General features: G+C 34.6%; 1 protein-coding gene across 1 annotated transcript in view; it reads left to right on the forward strand.

Moving 5' to 3' along the window:
• LOC129218973 (collagen alpha-1(IX) chain-like) overlaps nt 1–23,779 on the forward strand; it is a 137,191-nt gene that overhangs the window by 85,551 nt on the left and 27,861 nt on the right. The window contains exons 31-37 of the mRNA XM_054853295.1: nt 2,672–2,743; nt 5,633–5,668; nt 11,784–11,843; nt 15,067–15,099; nt 18,947–19,093; nt 21,924–21,978; nt 22,790–22,891. Coding sequence (XP_054709270.1) covers nt 2,672–2,743; nt 5,633–5,668; nt 11,784–11,843; nt 15,067–15,099; nt 18,947–19,093; nt 21,924–21,978; nt 22,790–22,891 — 505 coding nt within the window. The remainder of the gene's footprint in view (nt 1–2,671; nt 2,744–5,632; nt 5,669–11,783; nt 11,844–15,066; nt 15,100–18,946; nt 19,094–21,923; nt 21,979–22,789; nt 22,892–23,779) is intronic.

Consider the following 23,779-nt stretch of genomic DNA (forward strand, 5'->3'; position numbering starts at 1 on the left):
GAAATGTCAATTACCGTAAACCAAAGCTACTTTTCACCATTGTTAGCTCCATCCGAAAAATAAACGAACGAATATATTCTTTTATGAATGATCGTTACAACTTTAGCAGCCATTTTCAACATGGTTGCTTTAAGGCTGCGTTTACGGTATATCAATTCATTATAAAATAACATGTTTGTGTGTGTATGTGTGTGGCGCGCTTTCCGTGAAAACGGTAAGGCCTAGTAAACACTTTTTTTTTGTAATATAACTTTTTTGAGGAGCGAGAAACTTGATCGTTATTGTATCGTGATTTTTGAAATTTTTATATTCTGCTTGTTTTTGTAATTCATTTTTATTTATACCAGACTTTTAAGACTTATTAAGAAATCTTTGTGAATAAATTTGATTGAAATCTTAAACTGTTCCATTTTTATGTTGTTTTTTGAAAAGTGTTAATTTTATTGTTCTAATATACAGATAATTTTAGTTTCCTTAAGTGTTTTTGAAAGATACTTTTTTGAACAACTTATAGGCATAAATGTCCATTCCTTGTATTAAAAATAAAAAGTTGAGAATCTTCATATACAAAATAGTTATATGTATTTGTGTTGTTAATAATCAATTGGGAAATTAAAACTAGTATAATATGTTCACTAAAAAAAATGTAGTATATCTCAACACCAAAAATGGTGGCAATTACTTTACACCAAGTGTCGTGTAGTGAAACACCACAGATTATTCTTGGTGTTAGCAAACACCAAGAATTATCTTTGGTGTTTCATTACACGACACTTGGTGTAAAGTAGTTGCCACCATTTTTGGTGTTGACACACACTAAAATTTTTTACAGTGTACAAAGATCCACTGATTTAAAAATAAGAGTTGTTATAAAAGATAAAACTTAACATATTTTACACACCTCAAATTAAAACTGTTATGCACAACAAGGAAAAACTTTTTTATCCGCTTTTCTTTCTGTACTAAGAACAAAACGCATTCCGTAAGAGAAAAAAAATCTGAGCTTTTCTTTAGCAATAAAGTTCGTCTGAGCAACAACAACCAAACAAAATTTAAAATAAAATAAATAGAATTATTCTATTTATTTTATTTCATATTCTGTTTCTACTACATTTTTTATTTATCGTTTGCCAAATTTAGCTTATGTTTAATCATAATCTTATTTTCTTACAATGCATTGGAAACAAAATAATATTCACCTTTTTGCTTTTAGAACACTGATGAGAAAAATCAAGTATGTATTTAAAAGTTAAAAGTTAGTGTTATACGGGGAAACCAAACTTTTGAGCCCAAGACAGAAAATTTTTCGTAAAAGTTTCATAAAAACAAAGTTAAAACTTATCACAGTTGTTATCATACATTTTTGTACAATGCATTGAACAAAAATTAAATTCCTTCTTTTAAAATTCTTGTTACATCAAAACCGTGTAGTTATGAATTAAAGTTTTGTACCGTATTCTATCGAAACCGTGTTGTAGAAGTACGTGTTATACGCGGGACGGATGTACTAGTAATATACCATAAATCAGAGGTTCTCAAACTCGGTGCCGCGAAGTGTCCATATTATCAATATATATTTATAGTGGGTTTGCTAAATAAGGTCATATAGAACAATGAGGCAATCGTGCCATTGTTTAAAGCAGAAAAATGTCGTTGTATACCGTATTTTTTTCTTTTAACTTGGTAAGCTAGAAAAGTATTGTCGAGAATTAATCATGTTTTGCATGTGCTGCACATATGTGAAAGAGAGACAAAACACAGAAAATAACTATTTTCAGTTGCCCCGAATGTGACGTTTCCTTTTCGTGGAAGTAAATAGGAAATCTTTTGTAATGCGTTTGAAATTATCAAATGTGGTTTAATGTGTATGTTTTTATATTGGTATTGAATATTTTTTTAAAATCCTTTTTGGTTATGATAATATGTTTTGGCGTTTTTTTTTTTTTTTTTTTAATCTTCAATTTTGAGCGAAGTAATCCTATCCCAGAGTACCCCTTAGAAGGAACCCATGTTCTTAATTAGGCTAAATCGTCTTTCTTTGTTAAAAATGCTGAAAATCATTATTCAAACTTCACTTTTCGCTTGATTTATTTTTTTATTAGCTTTCATGAGTCATCTGGTGAGTATACAAAAGATGGAGCCAATTCAATCATAAAGAGCGAGGTACTTGGTTATGAATTTTAGGGTGGCCTTGTTTGGTACACTTACCCTAAATAATAGAGATGGACTAGGGTGCCATAAGAAAGTTCTAAATCTTCCAAGGGTGCCGCGATTCAAAAAAAGTTTGATAATCCCTGCCATTAGTAGTAAATGCAAGTTTATATTTTAACATTGAGCAAATCAGTTTTCCAACAAGGTCAATGTTGTTTAACAGAAGCGATTTGAAAAAGAAGCAGTAAAAGAAATAAGTAAACAGTAATAGAGGAAAGAGGATCACATTGCTTCTGTAGAAGTTAATAGCGAAGTAGCAAATTACACAGAACATAGCTTGTTTTCATCCCTTTCCTCTTTTTTTTTAATACAAAAAAGGCCTAGAATCAAGAACTACCGTGAAAGTATTTGTACATGACATTAATATCAACGAAATAAATGTATTAATATCGAGAGAGACAGAAGAAGTGAGAAAGTTTGTAACCCCTAAAAAATAAATAGATTTTATTTTTTTCTACAGGGCCCACCAGGACCAATAGGACCTCCTGGATCTTCCGGACTACCAGGATTAGTTGGATTTCCAGGACCTGCAGTAAGTTGCTCTAAATAATATTTTATTCTCTTTCAATAGTAGATTGAAAGCATGAAATCATTTTTAATACACTTCTGGACGTACACTGTAAAAAATAAAAATGTGTAAGGTTACCAGTATTAATGGGTGTATCGTTACACGAATTCTGAAGCTTGTAGCATCATTGTTTTGAAAACTAAAATTGTTGGAGCAACCTTGCACTATGGTTTCAGTACAATTTAAAGCGCAAGGGTAAAGATCAGAATCGGCGCAGAGCATGTCAACTCCTTATTAGCGGAACGTAAACCGACCTTGGCAGCCGAGCGGTAAAAGAGCTTGCATTGAGAGTCTGTACGATTCGCGTTTGGGGGTTCGGACACCACTCAGGGCATTTCCTCTCTTAGTGCAATAAATATGAGTTGTTTGTATATTAAAATACTTGGTGTATATTGGTTGTTAAAAAGCGTGAATTTGATAAATTGTTGAAGAAAGTCAAATAAAAGCTTAATTTTCGCTAATGTGTAAGCTTTCAAGCAATTTCTCTGTAAGCATACATACAATCCTGGTATAACCTTACGCAGAATTAGTGAGACGTTACACTATAGTTTCATTACCATAGTGTAACCTTCCACAAGCGATGTGTAACTTTACAATTACGTTTTATCAATTACTAGTGGTATCCGCACGGCTTCGCCCGTAGTAGAAAACTAAAAGGTCTTTTGGTTCGCCTGTATATTTACAAATAATCTATGGTGAGTTTCTCGCCAATTGGCTTGCCCATGTTACGGTTCCACGTTATGATAACTAGGCGCTATGCGCGTCATAGAGATCCAGACATCCAGACAGACAGAGATCTAGACAGACTTTCAGCTTTATTATTAGTAAAAAGAAATTACCCCAGAGTAGTGGAGGCAGTTAAGCTGCCACCAATTTTATGGAGTAAGGTTACACAGGTTGTTTTACAGTGTAGGAATTTCATTTAAATGCATGTTCACAAACATGTTAAACTTTTAATACTACACGAATTGTTAGGCTATTCCTTTTTTTCCCGAGGGTAGCGAATAAATAAGTGCTATTGATGCTGCACTGGTAAAGATATATTCTTGTAAAACTGTTTTCATCTTGAACCGAAGGAAATACCCTCTTTGCCATTCAGCGATAACAGCGCTAGAAATGTCAAAAATGCTTCAGTACTTGAGTGTTATGCGTTTTAGTAATGAATCATCAAATCTTACAACATTTTCGTCAATTTTGACAATATTGTGTCTTGAAAAATGCTCCGATTCAACTCTTCGGCAAGTTAAACGAACACTTCTTGAGACTTGAGCAAAAGTTTCTAACACAGGCAGGGAGGAACTCATAAATGACGAAATTTGTCTAACGATGAAATAATCCTTGAGAGTGACCGATTAATTTTTAAGAGAGATTGACTTTCTGAGAAACATTTCTGTGGAACTATCCCCAATTTAGGTTTTTGCGATAATAACCAAACGACCGTTGAATGAAACCATTAAAATGATTCCTTCTACGGCGTATTTTTCTCGTAGTATTTGCGAGACATTTCAACCTTAAATTAATATTTTATGAAAAATTCGCAACTAAAAGTTCAAACTCTTGCAGCATTTTTAGCCTAAAATTTATTCAAAAGTAAAGATTTCATTTTATAGAGTATCAATATCGTTTTCAATATTTTCTCTACATGTTTAAATAAATCTAGATTTGGTAGTTTTGCAATGAAAAATATTTCCAGCTCACTCAGTGATAGAGCGATTTATAATGAGTCAGAGCTCACATTTCATATGCAAAGGATTCAATTCAATTTAGAAAGAAATAAAATTTGTCGTGAGTTGTGCTATGTGTCTATAATACATATACTAAGGTTCACACATACAAATAAATAAATAGATAGATATAATAGATCAATAGATAGATAGATATGTATATTTTAACCAGTTGCAAATTTATTTAAGCAGCTGCCTAAACTGGCATTTTAAATAAGGTGACAATATAAAAAGAGAATTCAGTATGAAAGTAAGCAAATTGTGTGCAGTAGAAATCCCTCATAAAAATGTTCGGTACAGAAAGCTCGAGAACCAGCAACATAGTTTCGTACTTTGAAGTGAAATGTACGATTACATAGCAAGATATTTCTCTCATGTAAAGAGTCTTATAAGGAAACAAGAAAAGAAAAATCCAAGAAATAATTCGCACGATGTATGACACTTTTTCGTAGAAGAAGCACGGTAATTAGATTAAGCTTTTCACCTAAAAAACCTTTCTGCATCTTTAGATGTGCAAGTCTTACTTAAACAGTTGCTTTTTAGTGCTCATTTCGCTTGTTCCATAAGTCGTACTACGATTTTTAAATTCCTATAATGCAGGTGATTAAAGGACTGTTGTACTACTTTTAGTTAATAACTTTTGCTAAATCAAAGAAAGAATATTTTCTATAAACATTGGTGAATAATACAAAATTAGGGGTACTGTCCAAACAAATTCGCTTCTTTATTGATGTATTGCACCCGTAATTTTTTGGAACAATCTATTACAAAAGTTTAGAACATTCTATAATACCAAAATGATATTTAAACTGCTTTTTTATTTTTTTACAATTTACATTTGCAGAGCAGGACATGAATTCGATGTTTTCAAACCTTAAAAAAACAGGTTTTACTCATATTCTTCTTTGGATGAGTTTCAATTCACTGCGCTAATATGCTTTATTTAAAGCATTTCAATCATATTTTCCGCTAACATACAAACACAATCAATCATTTTTTAAGCTGACTAATATCAAGTACCAAAAGCTATTACAATGTTCTTGTATTACTGCTTTCAACTAAGTTTTGTAAAAGAAAAATGGAGCTCATAAATTCAAAAGTTCTAAAATTCATTTTTTTTCCTTTTCAGGGCCCTCCAGGACCTCCAGGACCACCTGGTCCAAAAGTAAGTGACTGATAATCTAACATTCCTCCTGAACTGAACATAAAAATGTTACTCTAGATACTAATGACTTTATTTATAATAAATGTTGCGAATAATCTACTGATTTACCTTGCGGATATTTTTTTTAAAGGTAGGCAAAAACTCTCATTTAAAAAAAAAAGTCGATTTTGAGAAATTTAGAAAGCTCCAATTTTCTTCTTTCTATATCCGCAATTTTTCGTTAAATCGATGAGAAGAAATTTACTGATATCAAATGCACTGCTTACAATTTAAATTTACTTTTCTTTCTTGACTTTCTCAGAACCACGTTTTCAAGTTTCTGTTTGCGCCAACAGCTCTAGCGATGAAAGTATTAACTCTATACGTTTGAAACTTTGCAAAAATGGTAAATGAACATATTACTATGATTTAAACCTCGAAAAGCTAATGCACTTGCAATATGTGGTTTTGGAATAATGTTCAATTAAAGTTAGGGGGCAATAATCACGTTATGGGGGGGGGGATTTTTTAAACATTTACCCCTGGTATCTAACGAAGAGATAGACACATAAATCTTTTAAAATTTTGAAAAGGTTAATGTTCTAAAAGTGTTAATAATAGTCCGGGAGCCACCTAGAAACTTGGTCAATTATTTCCTCTCGAACGATAGTTGGTGAGAGGCATCAGGGAATGGTATCAAAACCAATCAGCATGAAAGTCAGCTGCATAGCCTCCCAATCATGCAAAAAAATTAAAAAGTCAGTCATTTCCTCCCGGCTGAAACTTTGTCAAATTATAATTAAGACAATATCTCGAAGGAAGATAAAAAGGTCTGCTGACATAACGCTGTGGGTTCTAAGTCAGCCGGTAGGTCGAACATGTATATATATATTTTTCTTTTTTTTTAATCAATGATTATTATACGAACTGGTGGATAAGTTTGTCATAGAATTTAATATTATAACAGCAAAATGCAGCGATTGTAAGCTTTCCTCCAAAAACATTGGAATAGAATCGTCGAATACTTCATGACGAAGGCGGAACGAAATTTCTTTTCCTGGAAAACAAGCAATATTCTAATCGCCGTTACTTCCTCCTAACATTTTAAATTCAAGGACCACATTGTAAAGTTTTGGAGGCGAGGGGGGCCAAAAATCCAACAATATTTCGGCTGAGATAGTCTATAGATGGGACAACCCTAACCTGACTGCATTGTGAAGGCTATGCAGATCCTAATCACAACATAACGAACCTGCCAGGTTTGGTTCGTTCCCTTTATAGTTTAGCGGTTATCAATATGAGAGCGTACACCGTTAAAAATTCAGGAAACTTTTATAGTAAATATTACTGTAAAATGGAGTTTTTCCAGTTCATAAAATATTTACAGTAAATTCTACCGAAAAAAGCAAACGATTGCAGCTTCAATCGATACACCACGTGACTTAGTTTGAAGCACATAACATTGTATTTCCCCTCGCTCGATGTATCCCAACTCGTATGGTGGGCAGCAAAGCCGCCTGCCAAGCCGATGGTCCCGAGATCAAAACTGCAAATTGCATTTTGCGGTTTTTTACTCTCATTTATTGGGTTGTTCGGAAAGTAATTTCGTTTTTTCCCGTCAGAGGACTTAATTACATTATTTCGAAACCAGCTTCACACTTAAGCCGCATAACCATTATATGTCTTGAGAGCTGATATTGCAAGGCTTGTGTGTGAAAAAGTTCTATTAATTCTACGCAGTAGTTTTTGGTTGGTGCCCTTTTAAATATGGAGAGCAATAAGCAGCATTTTCGTCATATTTTACTTTTTTACTTCAGAAAAGGTAAAAATGCTGTCCAAGCGAGAAAAAAATTGACGGATGTGTATGGAGAAGGCGTGTTAACAGTACGCCAGTGCCAGAACTGGTTTGCAAAATTTCGATCCGGCAATTTTGATGTCAAAGATGCACCACGGTCTGGAAGGCCGGTTGAAGCTGACAAAGATGCGATAAAGGCATTAGTTGATGCAAATCGGCGAATAACCACACGAGAGATCGGTGAGAGATTAAATTTGTCGAATTCGACTGTTTATGGCCATTTGAAAGGCATGGGCTTAACCTCGAAGCTCGATGTGTGGGTGCCCCATGTCCTTACGGAGCCTCACACAAGTTTGGTCACTCGCCAAAAACTTTTACAGCTTGAATGGGACGTACTGCAACATCCACCATATTCTCCAGATCTGGCGCCTTCCGACTACTATTTGTTCCGGTCCCGGCAAAATTTTTTGGATGGCAAAACCTTTACCTCAAATGAAGATGTCAAAAACCACCTGAACCAGTTTTTTGCCAGCAAGGACCAAAACTTTTATGAGAGGGGAATTATGTTACTGCCAGAAAGATGGCAAAAGGTGTTGGACCAGAATGGCCAATATATACTTTAATAAAATATTTATTCATTATACGAAAACTGTCTTTCATGTTCCCCCAAAAAAAACGAAATGACTTTCCGAACAACCCAATATTTTACCGTAACATTTTACAGTAAAATAGAATTTTACGTTAAAAGTTACTGGCAACATGGATGCCAGTAACTTATACCGTAATATTTCAGGATGTTTTTAAACAGTGTAGTAGAATTTGTAGGCAGCCGTGAATGTTTAAAAATGCAAATAAAAAAGGAAAGCATTTTGCTCACATTTGTAATAACCTGAAAATATTTTGACACTATCATCTGTTTTTGAGATTTTTAGAACAGTTTTATTACATACTAGGGGGCTGAACCCCGTGCTCACTTCACTCGCCATGTCCCGTTTGACACTTGCGGTGGTTCGATGACGCCTGCGGCGGGTGACATTTGATATTTTAATACTTCTCAGTGTGTTAGGACATCCTCAGGACTAGATAACCAGCTTCTTAAGGTTTAGAGGGTTGAGAAGGTTTAGAGGGGGGAAAAACGCCTTCCCATGGATGTTCTGTATCCAAAACCACCAGTATTGACTTGGTAGACATTTCCAGTCCGGAGGAGATAGGGTTGCAACACACACAAATAAATGCGCCTATGTTTAATACTATAGTATCCTCATAAATCTAGATTTTTAGTATTCGCATACATTAAGTCAAAATATAGAGCAAGGCATTTATAGTCACCTCAGGTGTTACAATCTAATATTTAAAAACTTTCACAGAACTAACAGTGGCAGCCCTCCCATTAATATTATGAAAGTCACTGTAAATGCCAACCTCACTTACCTCAAATTAATTTGTTTAGTTTTTTACTTCTTCAACTGCTGCTTTTATAGTAATATGCGCAAAATTAAATTATGTGTTGTAATATTAAATTCTGTGCACAAACTTATCCGCATGTTCGTTTAATAATCAGCGCTAGTTTCTAATTCCGATTATGGTAGTGTACCGGGGGAGGGGAGGGCTGCGGGAATTCACATCAATGTTCAGAGGGGGGCGCATAGCCAGAAAGGTTGGGACCCCCTGGTCTAATCAGTGGTACCCCTGCTTCTCGCCGTACACTCACGAAATTGTCTTACTTAAGCGATTAATAGTGCAGTTTTTGAGATTTTTGGGGCTTAATTTTCTCTAAAAACTACATAAGAAAATATATTATCAACTAAAGGCCGTTCATTTGGTTTGTAGGCTTCCCGCTGGCCGGAACAAATCTATTCACGGGACGAATGTGACCCGCAGGCAGTAGGTTAGATACCACTATTGTATGCTATACTAGCGTGTGTTACTTCAATCTTTAGAAATAACGAAAAGAATTTAGCATACGTCTCTTCCCCCCATATCAAAATTTGTAAGCTGATTGTTAATATACTTCTCTAACTAATAAATAAAGTCAGCTGGCAGTAGTAAGTCGAGGGAAAACTCGTCAGCTGGCGCATTCTAGTATGCGATAGATGCTTCCGCTTAACTCCTGCGTCTACTTTCAATGTACTAGCTGACCGTTTTTCCACCTGGGTATAGCCAGATGACTTGTGTATTTATTCATTGTTACATATAAGCTGTCATCAAGCAAATTCTTAGCTGAGAGGAAATCATTGAATTCGTTTTTTTTTTTTAAATCTTTTTTACATGTTCGACCTACCAGCCTGACTCATAACCCACCGAGTTATTTCAGCTGACTTTTTATTTTCCTTCGAGGTGCTGTCTTAACTATAATTTGACAAAGTTTCAGCCGGGAAGAAGAGACTGACTTTTTTTTTTTTTTTTTTTTTTACATGATTGAGAGGCTACCGCCGCTCATCCCACCCACGGACACGCAGCTGACTTTCACGAGGCGTTTTGATACCATTCCCTGATGCCTCTCACCAATTATCGTTCGAGAGGAAATGATTAACCAAATTTGTAGCTGGTTCCCGGTATATAAGGAAATGGTATTTTTTTGCTAAAAGTAATGGCTTTTTTACTAATAAAAACCTATAAACTTTTTTTTTCAACAAATAAGCAGTCAAAATGTGTTTTTTATGCCATATTTAATGATCGCATAGAGTTTTAGAAAGGTGCAATGAATATTGAAGAAAAAAATTAGATTGTTCGCCTGACTTAAAATCTGCATCATAGTCTATTGAAAAAAATTGTCGTACTAGGCATCGTATGTGACTTCAACGTTGCTTAACTTCCTAACATATCGTGGAAATGTAAAGCACTTCTCGAAAAGTTGAACGAAAATTTTACATTATTTTGAGCTGGAAAAAAGCAATTTAAAGCAGTTGGGACTGACACATTAAAGGTATATGATACACTTTGTCTCATGCAATAAAAAACAGTTAATAAAAATAAGATATTGAACTCTACGGCTAGATTGTTTGTTAGTGATGGTCTGTGAAATGAGTTTCTGCAATGTGATATGTTCAAATCACATCACAGAACTCCTTTTTCGTGATAGCTAAATACATACGATTTATGAAATTTTTGAAACACTAGGTTGCTTCTCACATTCACTAAAATGGTTTTCAACTTATTATTTCTTGTTCCGAACATTTGCAATAGAATGTTTCAGAATGAAGAAAATATAAGTAATTTTCTGCTGCAGGAACTGAGCTTACTGTGCTAAAAGAATGAATTTAGCTTCAGCTTAGAGTTCTGTTTTACGGCTAAAAATATGCATCAACAAATTTATCTATTTCCTATGGAAAGAGAGAGTCGAGTCTATCTTGAAAATATTAATAAAAAGACCGAAATGCATTTCATGAAAAAAAAAAAAACGTTTTTAGTTACAAAGAACTAGAATATCAATTTTAAGCAGAGTCTACAGGGGATCTGCAAGTGGAAAACGATATTTTTTTCTTAGTTTTCGATATCAGAGGGAAAATAATATTCATTTTTGAGCTCACTTCAAACATGAATATTCTTTTACTTCCCAATGGCTTTCAAAAATGAAAACAAACCTTTTGAGTTTCAAATCATGCTCGAAAAATATTGGTTATTTTTTTCAATTTCATTTCGAGATTAAACGATTTTTTTCCATTCTGGTAGAAAATTCGAGTAAATGTCTCCAAAATAAATTACCTTGAGAAGGTGTTTTAACTGGTACGCATATCAAATATTACAGCAGAGAAGCAAAATATTTGTTTTTTAATTACGATTTTTCAGAGATTTAATAGAGTAAAATATTTTGCAATTCTGATTTTGATAAACAGTTCGTGAAATGTTTCCTTTATTTTCTTTAGCTTGTGATTGAAAGTATGGAGGAATATTGTTTTAACGGATGTAGTTGTGAAGTTCATAATCTTATTTTTCATTGTATGAAAATTGAAATATTTGGAAGGGGGAGGGAATGATGCTGGAATTTTAACTTTAAAATTATTTTTTCTTTCAAGTCACACAAGGACGGAGTTTAAGGTTTTAAATCGTCTGAAAAGCCAATACATCAAAACAAAATTAGAGAAAATATTCCTTCACGCACCAACAACATTACGAAGCTTTACTATTGTTTTCATAAATTGTTCTGAACTACACGAAATGAACATTTCATTATATTCATTGCAAATTATTCTTCATCGAATTTAAATAAATAGTACTCAACCGTTATTCAGTTATTTTATGGTACAAAATCATTAGCATTTAACGTGTTCCTTTAATTTGCAAACCATAAAATCCCACATAATATTCAGTCGCTCGTTTCAATTTATTCTCTTGTTTCAGGGTGAAAGTGGACTAGTGAGTTATGATATTGAAGGACTTGTATCACTACCGGGACCTCGGGTAAGTTTGCTGATGTGAGAAATGCTATTTAAACTCTTTTTGTAACTGATTAAAAATTGGTAAAAACCTTGTAAGAATTTTTTTAAACTTATTTTCAATCTTATTTTTAAATTTATTTCAATAACTTAATTTGCTCTTTTAATTTTAAAGCTAATATATATGGCATAAAATTGAGTAACCACACGAGTTTAGACTCCATAACAAAAAAAAATAAAATCAACGCACCTACAACGAACAACCTGAAACGAAATTTTTCATTCGTAAGGACAACGTTAAAAATTTCAAAAAGACATCAAACTGATCATTTATACCTAGAAAAATATCACATGCATGGAGTTTTAAGCAATGGCGTCACTACGGGGAAGGGGGGAGGTCGGTCGCCCCGTGTGTCACCCGTCTGGAGGGTAACACCCAAAGTGGAATTGCAAGTTTTTGAAAAATATGAGGATAAAATGCATTTTTAAGAGCACAAATTTTAAAATTTTGCTGGGGAATATAACCCCGGACCCCCTCTTTCCCACCCCATATCATAGAGTAAATTGAATACTATATTCAGGATTAGGTTCATTTTGTCAATACTCAGATCTAGTAGTGACTTTCTCATTTACCATAAAACTAAACCCCATTATCTTTCCCTGTGTTTGAGAGAAAAGTTTGACATAATTAAGGGGCCATAAATTTCATACACTCCCTTACTTTTTTTGACCTCTCGACGGCCTATTCTATTAATTTCATGTTTTTGTGTTTAAATGAAACATTAAAACTTTTTTTTTCGTTTTTGCATTTGTAGGCGGGGAGGGTTGACACCATAATTACCGTCCCTGGTGTCACCCATGCAAGGGACGCCACTGGTTTTAGTACCCTGTTCAGCCACCTCTAGCGTGATTTACGCGGTGATACACCCGGACATTGAGGCATAACAGTCTAGTACGATGTCTTACATCATCTCGTAATACAGTTACCGTAAACGTGCCACTAATTCGATCAAACTCATAGGCTGTCCGACTTACCGTCTCCAATGATCTCGGATAAGCTCGATTTGTGAGGGAGGAAATCCCCTGACCTTCTTGCTATGTGTGACTGAACATTGAACAGTTAAAACGAGCTGATGTGTGTGTGCATCACATGACTTCCTTTTACGCCAATTTAATGATAACAGTGGTGTCTTGGAGTAAGCAAAGCACTTTAAAGATTTTTGCCCCAAGTTTGTTGCGAACTAAAGCAAAAAAACGTTTTATACAGATTACCTTTCCCAACATTGGACATTTTAATCTGATTTAATGGTTAACTCTCTAAGTATCGCCAATAATGGCTAAAATGAAACCAAATTAAAAACAAAAAAAAAAAAAAACGCCGAATTTGTCACCAATTTGGCGAAAAAATCGACCAAAAGCTTGGCGATGTGTCGCCAAATGTTTGCCAAATTATAACACCACTTGAGTTTGCATAGATATTAGCAATGGTTTCCCCCCAAAAAAGGTGTAAAAAACCCTCTTAGGAACACCCGAATGCAACCAAAAGAGGAGGTGCACAACTAGATCCCACTAGGAGTCTACGTACCAAATTTCAACTTTCTAGGACATACCGTTTTTGAGTTTTGCGAGATACATACGCACATACAGACATACGCACATAAGCATATATATACGTACATACGGTCGTCACGAGAAAATTCGTTGTAATTAACACGGGAGTAGTCAAAATGGATATTTCGGGTGTCTGTGCATTCTTAGGCATTTATCCACTTGTGATTGTGTTGAAAAAAAAACTCAAAATTCATTCGGGGGCGAGCAAAATGGAAATTAAGGCCTATTTTTGGGTCAAAATTTTTTCGCGAATACAATACTTAATTTACTTTGTAAAAGGAAGCAAAAATGGATTGTGGTAGCCCCGCCATGAGTGCTAATACATGTAACTGAAGCACAAGCGTTCCAATAGGCTACCATGATGCTGTGGATTAATGTAAGAGGCGACCATGTTTCGTATTCCAGAGAACCCCATAGCGTAAGGAAAACATCGATATACGAAATCGATTACAATAGGAAAGTAAAATGATCATGTTTTACTCGAAGAATACCAACTGAATGGAGGTTATAGTATCCTTTTGAGCCTCCTCTAACGTGAATGTAAGAGGAGATGCAGGTGAACATTGAGGCATAACTGTCTTGTACAATGTCCTACGTCATTTCGTTCCACAGTTACTGTAAATGCACCTCTAGTTCGTTTTAACTCGCAGGCTGTCCGATTTACCGTCCCAAGTGATCTCAGATATACATCATCTGTGACAAATCAGTTCATCAAGCAGGCAAGAGAAGATGATAATGTCGAAGAGAAAACCCTCTTTGTCATGTAATAAAGCAGAAATTTACTTTCCTTTCTTTATCACTTTGCGTCGATCTTTTGTTATAGAGTGTAATTGCAACTTGAAGGAAAATGAAGAGGGAGGGGGCGGGCCGGTGAATTAAAAAGAAAGCACATTCCATGTTATTCTTATCTGTAAATAATCAGACAATACTGCTAATTTCAAAAAAGGGAAACAAAAATAAAGTCGTAAACCAAATGTTTTTTCACACGAAAAAGAAAATCTTTTGGAGAAATTGAGCAGTCAAAGCGTGAAACAGCTTTGGTTTACTGTAAAATTTCAAAAAATAGAAAGAGCTGATTTTGATACTAAACGCGTTGTTTAAAATATTAACAATCAATTCATTCAACAAAGAAATACAGAAAAAGAGTTAAACAAGGAAAAGCTGCTAATATTTTTTACGTTTGACACAAATTTACTCTGTTATAATTGAAATCATCCTGCTTTTTGAATGAAATAAAACTACATGTGAGCAGAAACACTCAGCATGTGGCAATTCTATGCATGTGGAAATAAGAAAAGAAAGTTTTACTCTACGATTGTACTTTTGGAAAGATTTCTTTTTTAAGCTAAGAACTCAAAAAGGGATTAGCCTTAAAGAAAAAAATTCGTATCCTTGCAAAGAATAGTTATTTTCAATTCCTTTTTAGTTTTCTTGGAAGAAGTAACGCAAATTCAATAGCTCTTACTCTAGTTTTTTTTTTCTTTTTGTAGCCTATTGTGCTGCACATTTTTTTAATGTTATAGTTGCAGTCACTTTCGGAGTTTTAGTCGATAATGTATTTTTATCTACGCCAATGTAAGATGATTAGATTTTTTCAATATTGTCATGTATGGTTTAAACATCATTTTATGTTTCAGGGTACCACTGGAAATATGGGTCCACCGGGAATGGTATGTCTTAATTATTTTTTATATTTTTCACTATTTTTACTACATTTTAAAAGTTAAAAGCATAAAATATGCCGATTTCTAATTGAATACTTCTTGCTTTGATATACCCCCTTCAGCAAAATAAATTTAAGAGAACTCATGTAAATTTAGCAATCCTTCTAGCAGCAACTAATAACGGTCTCAATTTGTACTTTTGAGATAGTAATGATGCTGAATTCTCTTAGTATAGGTGTTAACATTTAAACTAAGTAGGGTTTTGGTGAGTAGCACAAATCGTTTTTTCACGAGCGCAATAGTTTTAATAAAGCATGGAATGGAATGCATGGTGAAGTTTAGCTTTATTGCAGACAAGTATTAATGTTCTAATTCCGTTTAAACTGATGTCTGATTATAAAAAATATTTTCAACTTGCATTTTATCCATGTATTTGTAAAGGTTCGACTTTTGAACTCTTGGGACTTTTTATTCAGTGCGAGAAAATAATGATATACAATTTTCTCAATCACACCAACTTGCTTCACAACGTATTATTTTATTTTGGCAATGTAACGGTTATTTAAACACCTTTAAACAAAACTTCAGCTGATATAACCTAAAATGTAGCTTTTCGTAGCATATAACTTGTATTTAATTGTATATGTTGTGTTAAATTGTTTACTATAGTGAACTTGTTATTTTAAAATGGCATATTTAGCTGCTTTTTGGGGTGATGTCTTAACGAAAGTAAATAGCCCAAGTGTTCTTTATATTACTGTGATGAACGGTCACCATTTACGATACCGTAAACGCGAGCTACTTTGGCCATAATGAAGAAAAAGATGCGACGTCCTCTGTCAACCTTCAGGGCGTAATTTTTTCAACATTCTTTGACAGATTCCACGAGAGAGTCACCCTAAGCACTCAATTATGTACGCCAAGCAGTTCTATAGCTCTGTTCAAGAAGCAACACTAGTCGTTCTGCGTTCCTTGTGCATGTGCGTTCATAACCTCTCAAACTTCTCCGTGTAGGAGCAGTTCTACATCAGCTTAGAGTTTTTTAAGTGCCTATTTATGAGCACTGTTTAATACTCTATGTCGTAGTATAATTGTACTTTTCATTTCTGTTTGGTCCAGCCTAAAAACTTAAAAAAATATGCCAGAGAGATTTGTAAAAGTACAGAATAGCTAAAATTAAGACTCTAAACAAGAAAAACACAAGAAAAAAACTGGAATTGGCAACGGATAAAGAGAGAGAGATTGCAGACTCAATTCATCATGACTCAGTTACATGGCTTTCATTATGGAAGATGAAGAGGAATTAAGAGTTGCAGGAGGTTTTAAAAAAGGATTAAATTTGTTGGAAAGTTTACGGAATTTTATTATCGTAGAATGGAATGAGCTCAGTTTTCCAAAGATAGCTGTTCATGTGAAAGAAGGAGAAGCGAGCATGGAACACACCAAAAAGTTTTGGAATTGACCGAAACTTTAGGATCATTTGTGTTTTACGAATGAATTTATCTTAATAAAATTATTCAACCTCCAAAACTGATGAAAAGATCAGTCTTCTCCGTCCGTAATTTCTGAAACGATAACTAGGTATACACATACATTAAAAAATAATAATAATAATAATAATTTTCCTTAAAACAAATATGTGTGACACAAACGTCTTGTAAAATACATTTTCCTTTCAAATAAATATTTTCCCCTATGAGCACACGTCTTTCTTTGTCTCTAGTTAGTTCCACAATGATTTTAAATAGGGAAAACCACTTTGGACCAAAGTAACACAAAAGCAAGGGAAACATTGACCCAAATAAAAAACAATAAGCAAGGGTTAAAATACTTGGAAAAAATCTGATCACTATTCAAAACTTAAATTAAGACATCTCTAGGTTTGTGAAACAAGAGCCCACAGCTTAAAAATATGAATAGTTATAAAATTATTGAGAAAAGAATGAGAAAGGTGCCACAATCTCTTCCAAAGTAGCCCGCGTTTACGGTACAGAAAATAGGTTTTCTTTTCTTCAAAATTTTGTTCCCGAAAATGTTAAGAAATTGAATATTCATCATAATTACAGAAAGTAATTAGTTTTATTTTCCGTTTTGCGTTGTTAATGACGTGGAACTACCTCGTCAAAATTTCTTCATTTATTTTACCCACAAATAATTTTACCGACTTTTCGTAAACAAAACAAAAAAGAAGTTGTAGTTGAAATTAAAGTATTATAATAACGAGATTTAGGATAAAAGAAACAAGTTATTTAAATAAATGTTGCTTTCTTTTTCATGTTTAAACTTAATATCGATATAATTACTCCCATAAGTAATGTAGTCTTTGAAAATTCAGAATTTTTCATAGAATTAGAACAAGTGGTTCACCCCGTTTATACAATTTTGTTGTATTTTAAATAAGAAATAATTTCTTAAATAAATTACAATAACTGCTTTAAACTTTTATCAGCAAAACATTTTACATTCACTCATTATTTTTCTTGGACAACCTAGGACTTGATTTTAATTGTTTCGCAATTGATTAAATCTTTTTCTACCCAGAAAAGAAATCTGATTCTAGATTCTTGTTTACTTTCGGTGAAACATTTTCAATTAAGATCAATCTATGCGTTGCAAAGTTAATTAAATGTTACTTAATGGGTTTATTTGAAATGGTTTTGAATATCATATAAATGATGTATTTTTCTTATAAAACTAGAAAATCGCCTGTCAAGGTATGACGGGTGAAAAATGCTTCAACATTTGAACAAAGCAATTGCCTATTTGATGATATTTTGATAGTTGAAATTTTAACCCTAACTCCAGTCGATTAACCCTAAACACCAGTAAATAGCGTTCATTGTTAACCACTTTTTCGTTTCTTCATATCTCTGAAACACAGTCTTACCAGTGAAACAGTTAAGGATTCAGTCCAGCCTTGTCAAAATAAAGCATTTCCCTGCATGTCCAACATTACCTAAAAAAATATTATCAAATTCTCCATCAGTGAATTCGCTATTATAGTGTATATCAGGCTGTTTTAAATTTAAAAAAAATGCACCAGCGTTTGTAATGCACTCGGTTTACACATTTGCTGCAATTTAAAGAAAAGGGATTTGAAACATTTAGTATAAACGTTACCTAGGGAAGCATTTTACTCTCAGTATTCGAATTTTTTATTTGTCAATGTCAAAGGGGCAATGCTATAATTAGTCACTAACTTCTGTTCACATTGAAAGTATTTTTTGATAAGTGTCAAAGATTTAACTTTGGGTACATTGATTGCAAGAGAGAAGAAGTTTTGTGACGAACAAAATTTGGAAGAGCAATAAAGAGCTCATTGTTATCACAAGGAACGGTTTTATCAATATGTAAAGTTTTCAGTTCCATGATGTAAATGACCCGAATTAAAAAAAAAAAAAAGAAACTTCTGCACGCTTTCAATCTCTTAAGTGTCTCTCTCTCACAATCAAGTGTCAATAAAAAAATGAATTAAAATATATATATATATATACATTACAGTATAACGTATCTGGAAAGCGATGTAGTTTTCCTTCGCTTAGATTTCTTTAAAATATAAAATAACTCCAAAAACGGGGTTGAGAAAGGAAAAAACAAACTTTGAATAGTTTCAATTAACTTATATTATTTTATATAATCATGAAAAAAAATAATGCAACATAAAATATGAAATAATACTACATTTCCATTTTGCGCTGGAAAATGTTTACTTAGAAGCAATTCTTGCAAAAAAATAATACAGGAGAAATATCTATAGTCTTGAGTATATCTGTCATGTGGTTTTTAATTTTGTTATGCCTCAATAAAATTTCCATCCGTGCTATATCTTCATATGGTGCCTTATCCTTCTTAGCCTGGAGAACGTGGTTCACCAGGAGACAGAGGCCCTCCAGGAGGATCGGGACAGATCGGAATGCCGGGCCCTGCAGGCCCCCCTGGCATATCCGGCAACCCGGGAAGCAGAGGCGCTCCCGGAATGCCCGGACTACCCGGCCCACCCGTAAGTTAATTGAATCATCTAATTCCTTTTCCCAATTAAGAGTCGAAAAGAAAGCGAGTGCGTCTGTAATTGATTCCTCATTAATCATTGCCGACACCCCAAAAAGCTCGTTTCGCGAGATAATTTCAGTTGATTCTGATTTGCTGTCCGTTTCTTTTAATGAGTTTGTTTCACCGGGGGTGTAATATTAATGACTGGAACTACACTTCGGAAATTAGAAACTTGTTTCAGGATGCTGCGAATTGCTTTGCACTTTAATCATTAGCTTAAAAAGTTACTTTTATCGCGTTGAAATGACGCAGTCCCGTGTTGACGTTTAAATATGCGAGTTCTGAAACTCGGAACGGGACCTTGTATTTAGAGTTTTCCATCCCCGAAGTGTAATCTCTTTTACAAGTTTTGCACGTCATCAAATTTTACTTGTTCGTGTAATGATATATGCTATAAACAATTTGTTAAAACAAGGCAAAATTAATTATTACGCAATGAAACTATAAAATACTGAACTAAAAATGTGGCAGTGAGAATCAAAGAGATGTAAGTGGCAAAATTAAAAATTTGGAGATAACCAGTACACATGGTAGGTGAACCTCTCCTCAGTCTTGGGACAAGAGATGGTACTAGTAGCCCTGGTAGTTGCTGCTATACAGCATGATTTAGAAAAAAAAATGAATAAAAGTCTACCTAGGATGGTACCTTTAAACATGTTTTACTCAAAACTTTAAAAGATCCACTTACATCCCTTTACTTCTCACTGCCTCAAATACTCTTTTCGAAGCTGTGAGTTTTAAAAAGGTAGTATATACACTCAAGAGCCAAAACATTATGACCACCCCTACATTTTGCAATGAACTCGCCTGGATAACGTGGAAGGCACGTGATTAGGTGGAAGTGGTATTTAACTGCTGCTCATTCTTTCACTTAGCTTTTGTGTGTGATGGGAAAGGCTGAGAATCTAAGCGACTTTGATAGACGGCAGATTGTAATGGTTCGAAGGCTCGCAACAAGTATTTCAGAAACTGCACAACTCGTGTGTTGTTCGCGGCCTTGGGTTGTTAGTACTTATTTATACACAGTGGACGAATGACGATGAAACCAGCAGTAGACGACATGGTATTGGACGTCCACACGCTATCGAAGAAAAAGGTCGTCGGAGACTGTCTTGCACGGTGAAGTAAAACCGGAGTCAGACAGTGGCTCAGCTGACAGCCCAATACAATGCAGGATCAAGTAGAATAGTATCAAAGCACACTGTTCAGCGGACACTGTTGGATATGAGGCTACGCAGCAAACGTCCCACTCGTGTGCCTTTAGCATTGGTTTCCTAGGAGCGAATCGCCGACCTTCGGCGTCGCTTATCGCCGAGAGGAAAAGTTGATTCTTCTGCGCATGCTCGCCCGAGCGAAATTGATGTCGTGAGTGGCCACGCCGGAATCACTTGACTTTGATTTCAGCGTCACGCCGAGTAGCGACGCCAAAGCTCGGTGATTTCGCTTCTAGAAAACCAGGGCTTTTGCTGACCAAGCGTCACCGCCAACTGCACCTGCGCTGGGCCGGGGAACATCGCGACTTTTCCATGGATCAGTGGGGGAGAGTTGCCTGGTCAGATGAATCACGTTTTGTCATGAATCACGGTGATGGCCGTGTCAGGATACGCCGTCTTCTGGGCGAACAGTTGCTCCCACAATGTACAGTAGGTCATACACAGGCCGGTGGTGACGGTATTATGCTTTGGAGAATGTTCCAACAGGACAACGCCCTGTGTCACAAGGCTAAAATTGTTTTGGAGTGGTTCGAGGAACATGATGCTGAATTCCAGTTAATGTCCTGGCCGCCTAACTCACCGGATCTTAATCTGACAGAACACATTTGAGATGTCATGGGACGGCAGCTCAGAATTCAAAGACCACCAATTCGCAATATCTCGGATTTGCGTGACAATCTTTTAAACATCTGGTACAATCTGTCTCCGGCCAATCTACCAAGGACTTGTGGCATCCATGTCAAGGCGAGTTGATGCTGTATTGCGCGCCAAAGGTGGGCCAACTCGTTATTGACAGGTGGTCATAATGTTTTGGCTCTTGAGTGTATGTTTCCAAATCATACATTCAGCTGGATAAACAATTGTTAGGGGTTTAAAATCATACGCAGAAACATTTTGATCTATATGATGGAACTACAATGAATGGTAAAATTGCTCACTGTGTAATGATTACCTTCTGCCAAATCAAGCATCATTAATGAAAAGAAGAAATCTTTGGAAAAATACGTCTCTATAATAACTTCTCTTTCAAGAATACTACGCATGGCGTTAACTTAGAAAATACGTTAATTTACTGATTTCAGACGAAAGAAGTAACTAACAATATTCTCCTGTTAATGAGCCGTACAAGAGCTAAGTATTTGTAAAAATGATGGTAATTGAAATTAATAAAATAAAATAATTTTCTGACTGCGTGAAATTGATTATTCATCTGTGTATATTCTTTCAGCATCGCAAAAACAACGTTTCATTTTGTTATATTCAAACCTTATCTAATAGGAAATTGGCATGCGATTACCTTATTCAAAATGTAAGTTTGGGTGTTAGAATGAAAACAAATGAGCAAGGAGAACATAAAGTTTTTTTTTTTTTTTTTTTTTGCAACCCACTCTTAACGAATTTAATTTATTGAAGTTTGAGGACTTATAGTTAGACTATCTAAAAAAAGGTAATGTCTATAAATAGAAATTAGCCTTTAGTTTTTTATCACTCAGAAACTAAAGTTTCTTTACTGAGTACAGCATTGTTCAAATACACTTATGTTTCACATGAAAATATTTATCATAGGGAAGAGGCTACACTGAAGAAGAAATGCGGGAAATCTGTGCTTCAGTGCTGAGAGGTAAGTTTAACTACAATAAAAAGAGATAAATTTGAGATTTAATTTTTAAAAAAACATATGAGTATGATAGTTTTACACAACCTAAATGCACTTATCTGAAACTTAAATTTAAGCATTTTATTTCGTATATTTAAGTATTGTAATTATTTTCTGTTTCCAATGCTGTTGCGTATTGGTTCATTACCATTTACAGACTTGGTGCATCCCGTAGGATTTGGCTTTCTTTCAAGGGGCACCTCTATCAGTGGATAGACCAAGTGAGAATTTTGATCTCAGTTTTCTAATCAGATGGAGTCACCTAGTCTCTCGCAATGCAAATCTGCACTAGAAACTTAGTTTTGCCATGAGTATTCAAGCCAATAAGTACTCTAGGGATTTTTAATATTCCGCACAATTGTATGAATTTTCTGAATGCTTTAAAATTTCCCTATGAGAGCTAGGTTTAACATGACCGTAATAGGCGAACGCCTAACCACTTCGTTATTCTACCAGAGTCGACTAATTAAATACTATAATTATAGTACAAACAACTAAAAAACATTCTGATAATGAGTAGTACGATTTTTTTTCATCAAGCACATCATGGAAGAATAATTAAAAATTCCTTATCCTTAAACTCCATAGTTTACCGAAATGTGAATATTTTTAAATTTTTAAGACTAAAGTATTGTGGTTGTTTTTAATGCTTACAAATGATGTCGTAATCCTGTTTATCTGTATTATTTTGTCATTTTCTGCACAAAACTTAATTGTTTAGGAAATCTTACTTTTCCGTACAGTTGCATTAAATGTATATGTTTGCTTGTTGTAGAGCAGCTAGCCGAATTAACAGCAAAACTGCGGGGACCTCCGGGTCCCCCAGGGCGTGGCAAGCCGGGACGTCCAGGACCACCAGGAAGGCAGGGACCATCAGGTACTTAAAATGTTTCTCATACCACACAATACTAGACAATAACAAACATTATTTAAACCATTTTGTTGGCAAGTCCTAGCATACTCAAGTTCATCTTTGGAGACAGTGAGAGGGCGTTGTCGTGCCGCTAAGAGGATTTGTATGTTATCGAAAGAGTTGGTCTGTGGCAAAAACTTGGAAGTAGCGGTATACTTCGATATTAGAAAGTTTTGCCATTTAAATAGGAAAACCAGGCGCACGTAAAATTTTATAACCCTTGAAACGAAGCTAAATGCAGTTCTGCGACATTGAATTTGCTTAATTTTTACAATTTACTCAATAACACAAAGCAGTTTTCATCCTCATTAACTCTTTCTTAAGCTTTCAGAGTAATGTCTAAAGAAGCTTCATATGCATTTTTTTTTCAACAATAAAAAACAGTTGTTATAGTTATTTTATACGTACGCTTTCTCACCTAATAAATAAGTTATGATTTTTATTGAAAAATACAAAGACAACTTACACACATCAAGTAAAATCTATTCTTTTTTGTGTATGAAACTGGAGATTTGATCCAAGCTATTCCCAGCTCCAAAAAATTGTAGGGGGCGCTGCAACCACATTCTATTGCCGGATGAAAAAGGTAAAACAAATAAATGCCGAAACTTATAACTTGCTTTGAAGCTTAGTGAATAACAGTAATTTTTCATCGTGTTTGTGGAAAGCTTTCTTTTCGATTCCTTTGAAATTACGTAACACCACAAACTGTCTGAAGCCTGTAATTTACTAGAAAGAAAACACGTGGAACGGAATGTTTTACCTTCTCCGGTAGCAATGTTAATTACCGCAAGGTAGCGTAATCGAGTTCTGGAGTTGCAAATTAACACCTAAAGCTTAGTATGCCAAATT

This window comes from Uloborus diversus, chromosome 1, assembly GCF_026930045.1.
Source record: "Uloborus diversus isolate 005 chromosome 1, Udiv.v.3.1, whole genome shotgun sequence".
Lineage (NCBI taxonomy): Eukaryota > Metazoa > Arthropoda > Arachnida > Araneae > Uloboridae > Uloborus > Uloborus diversus.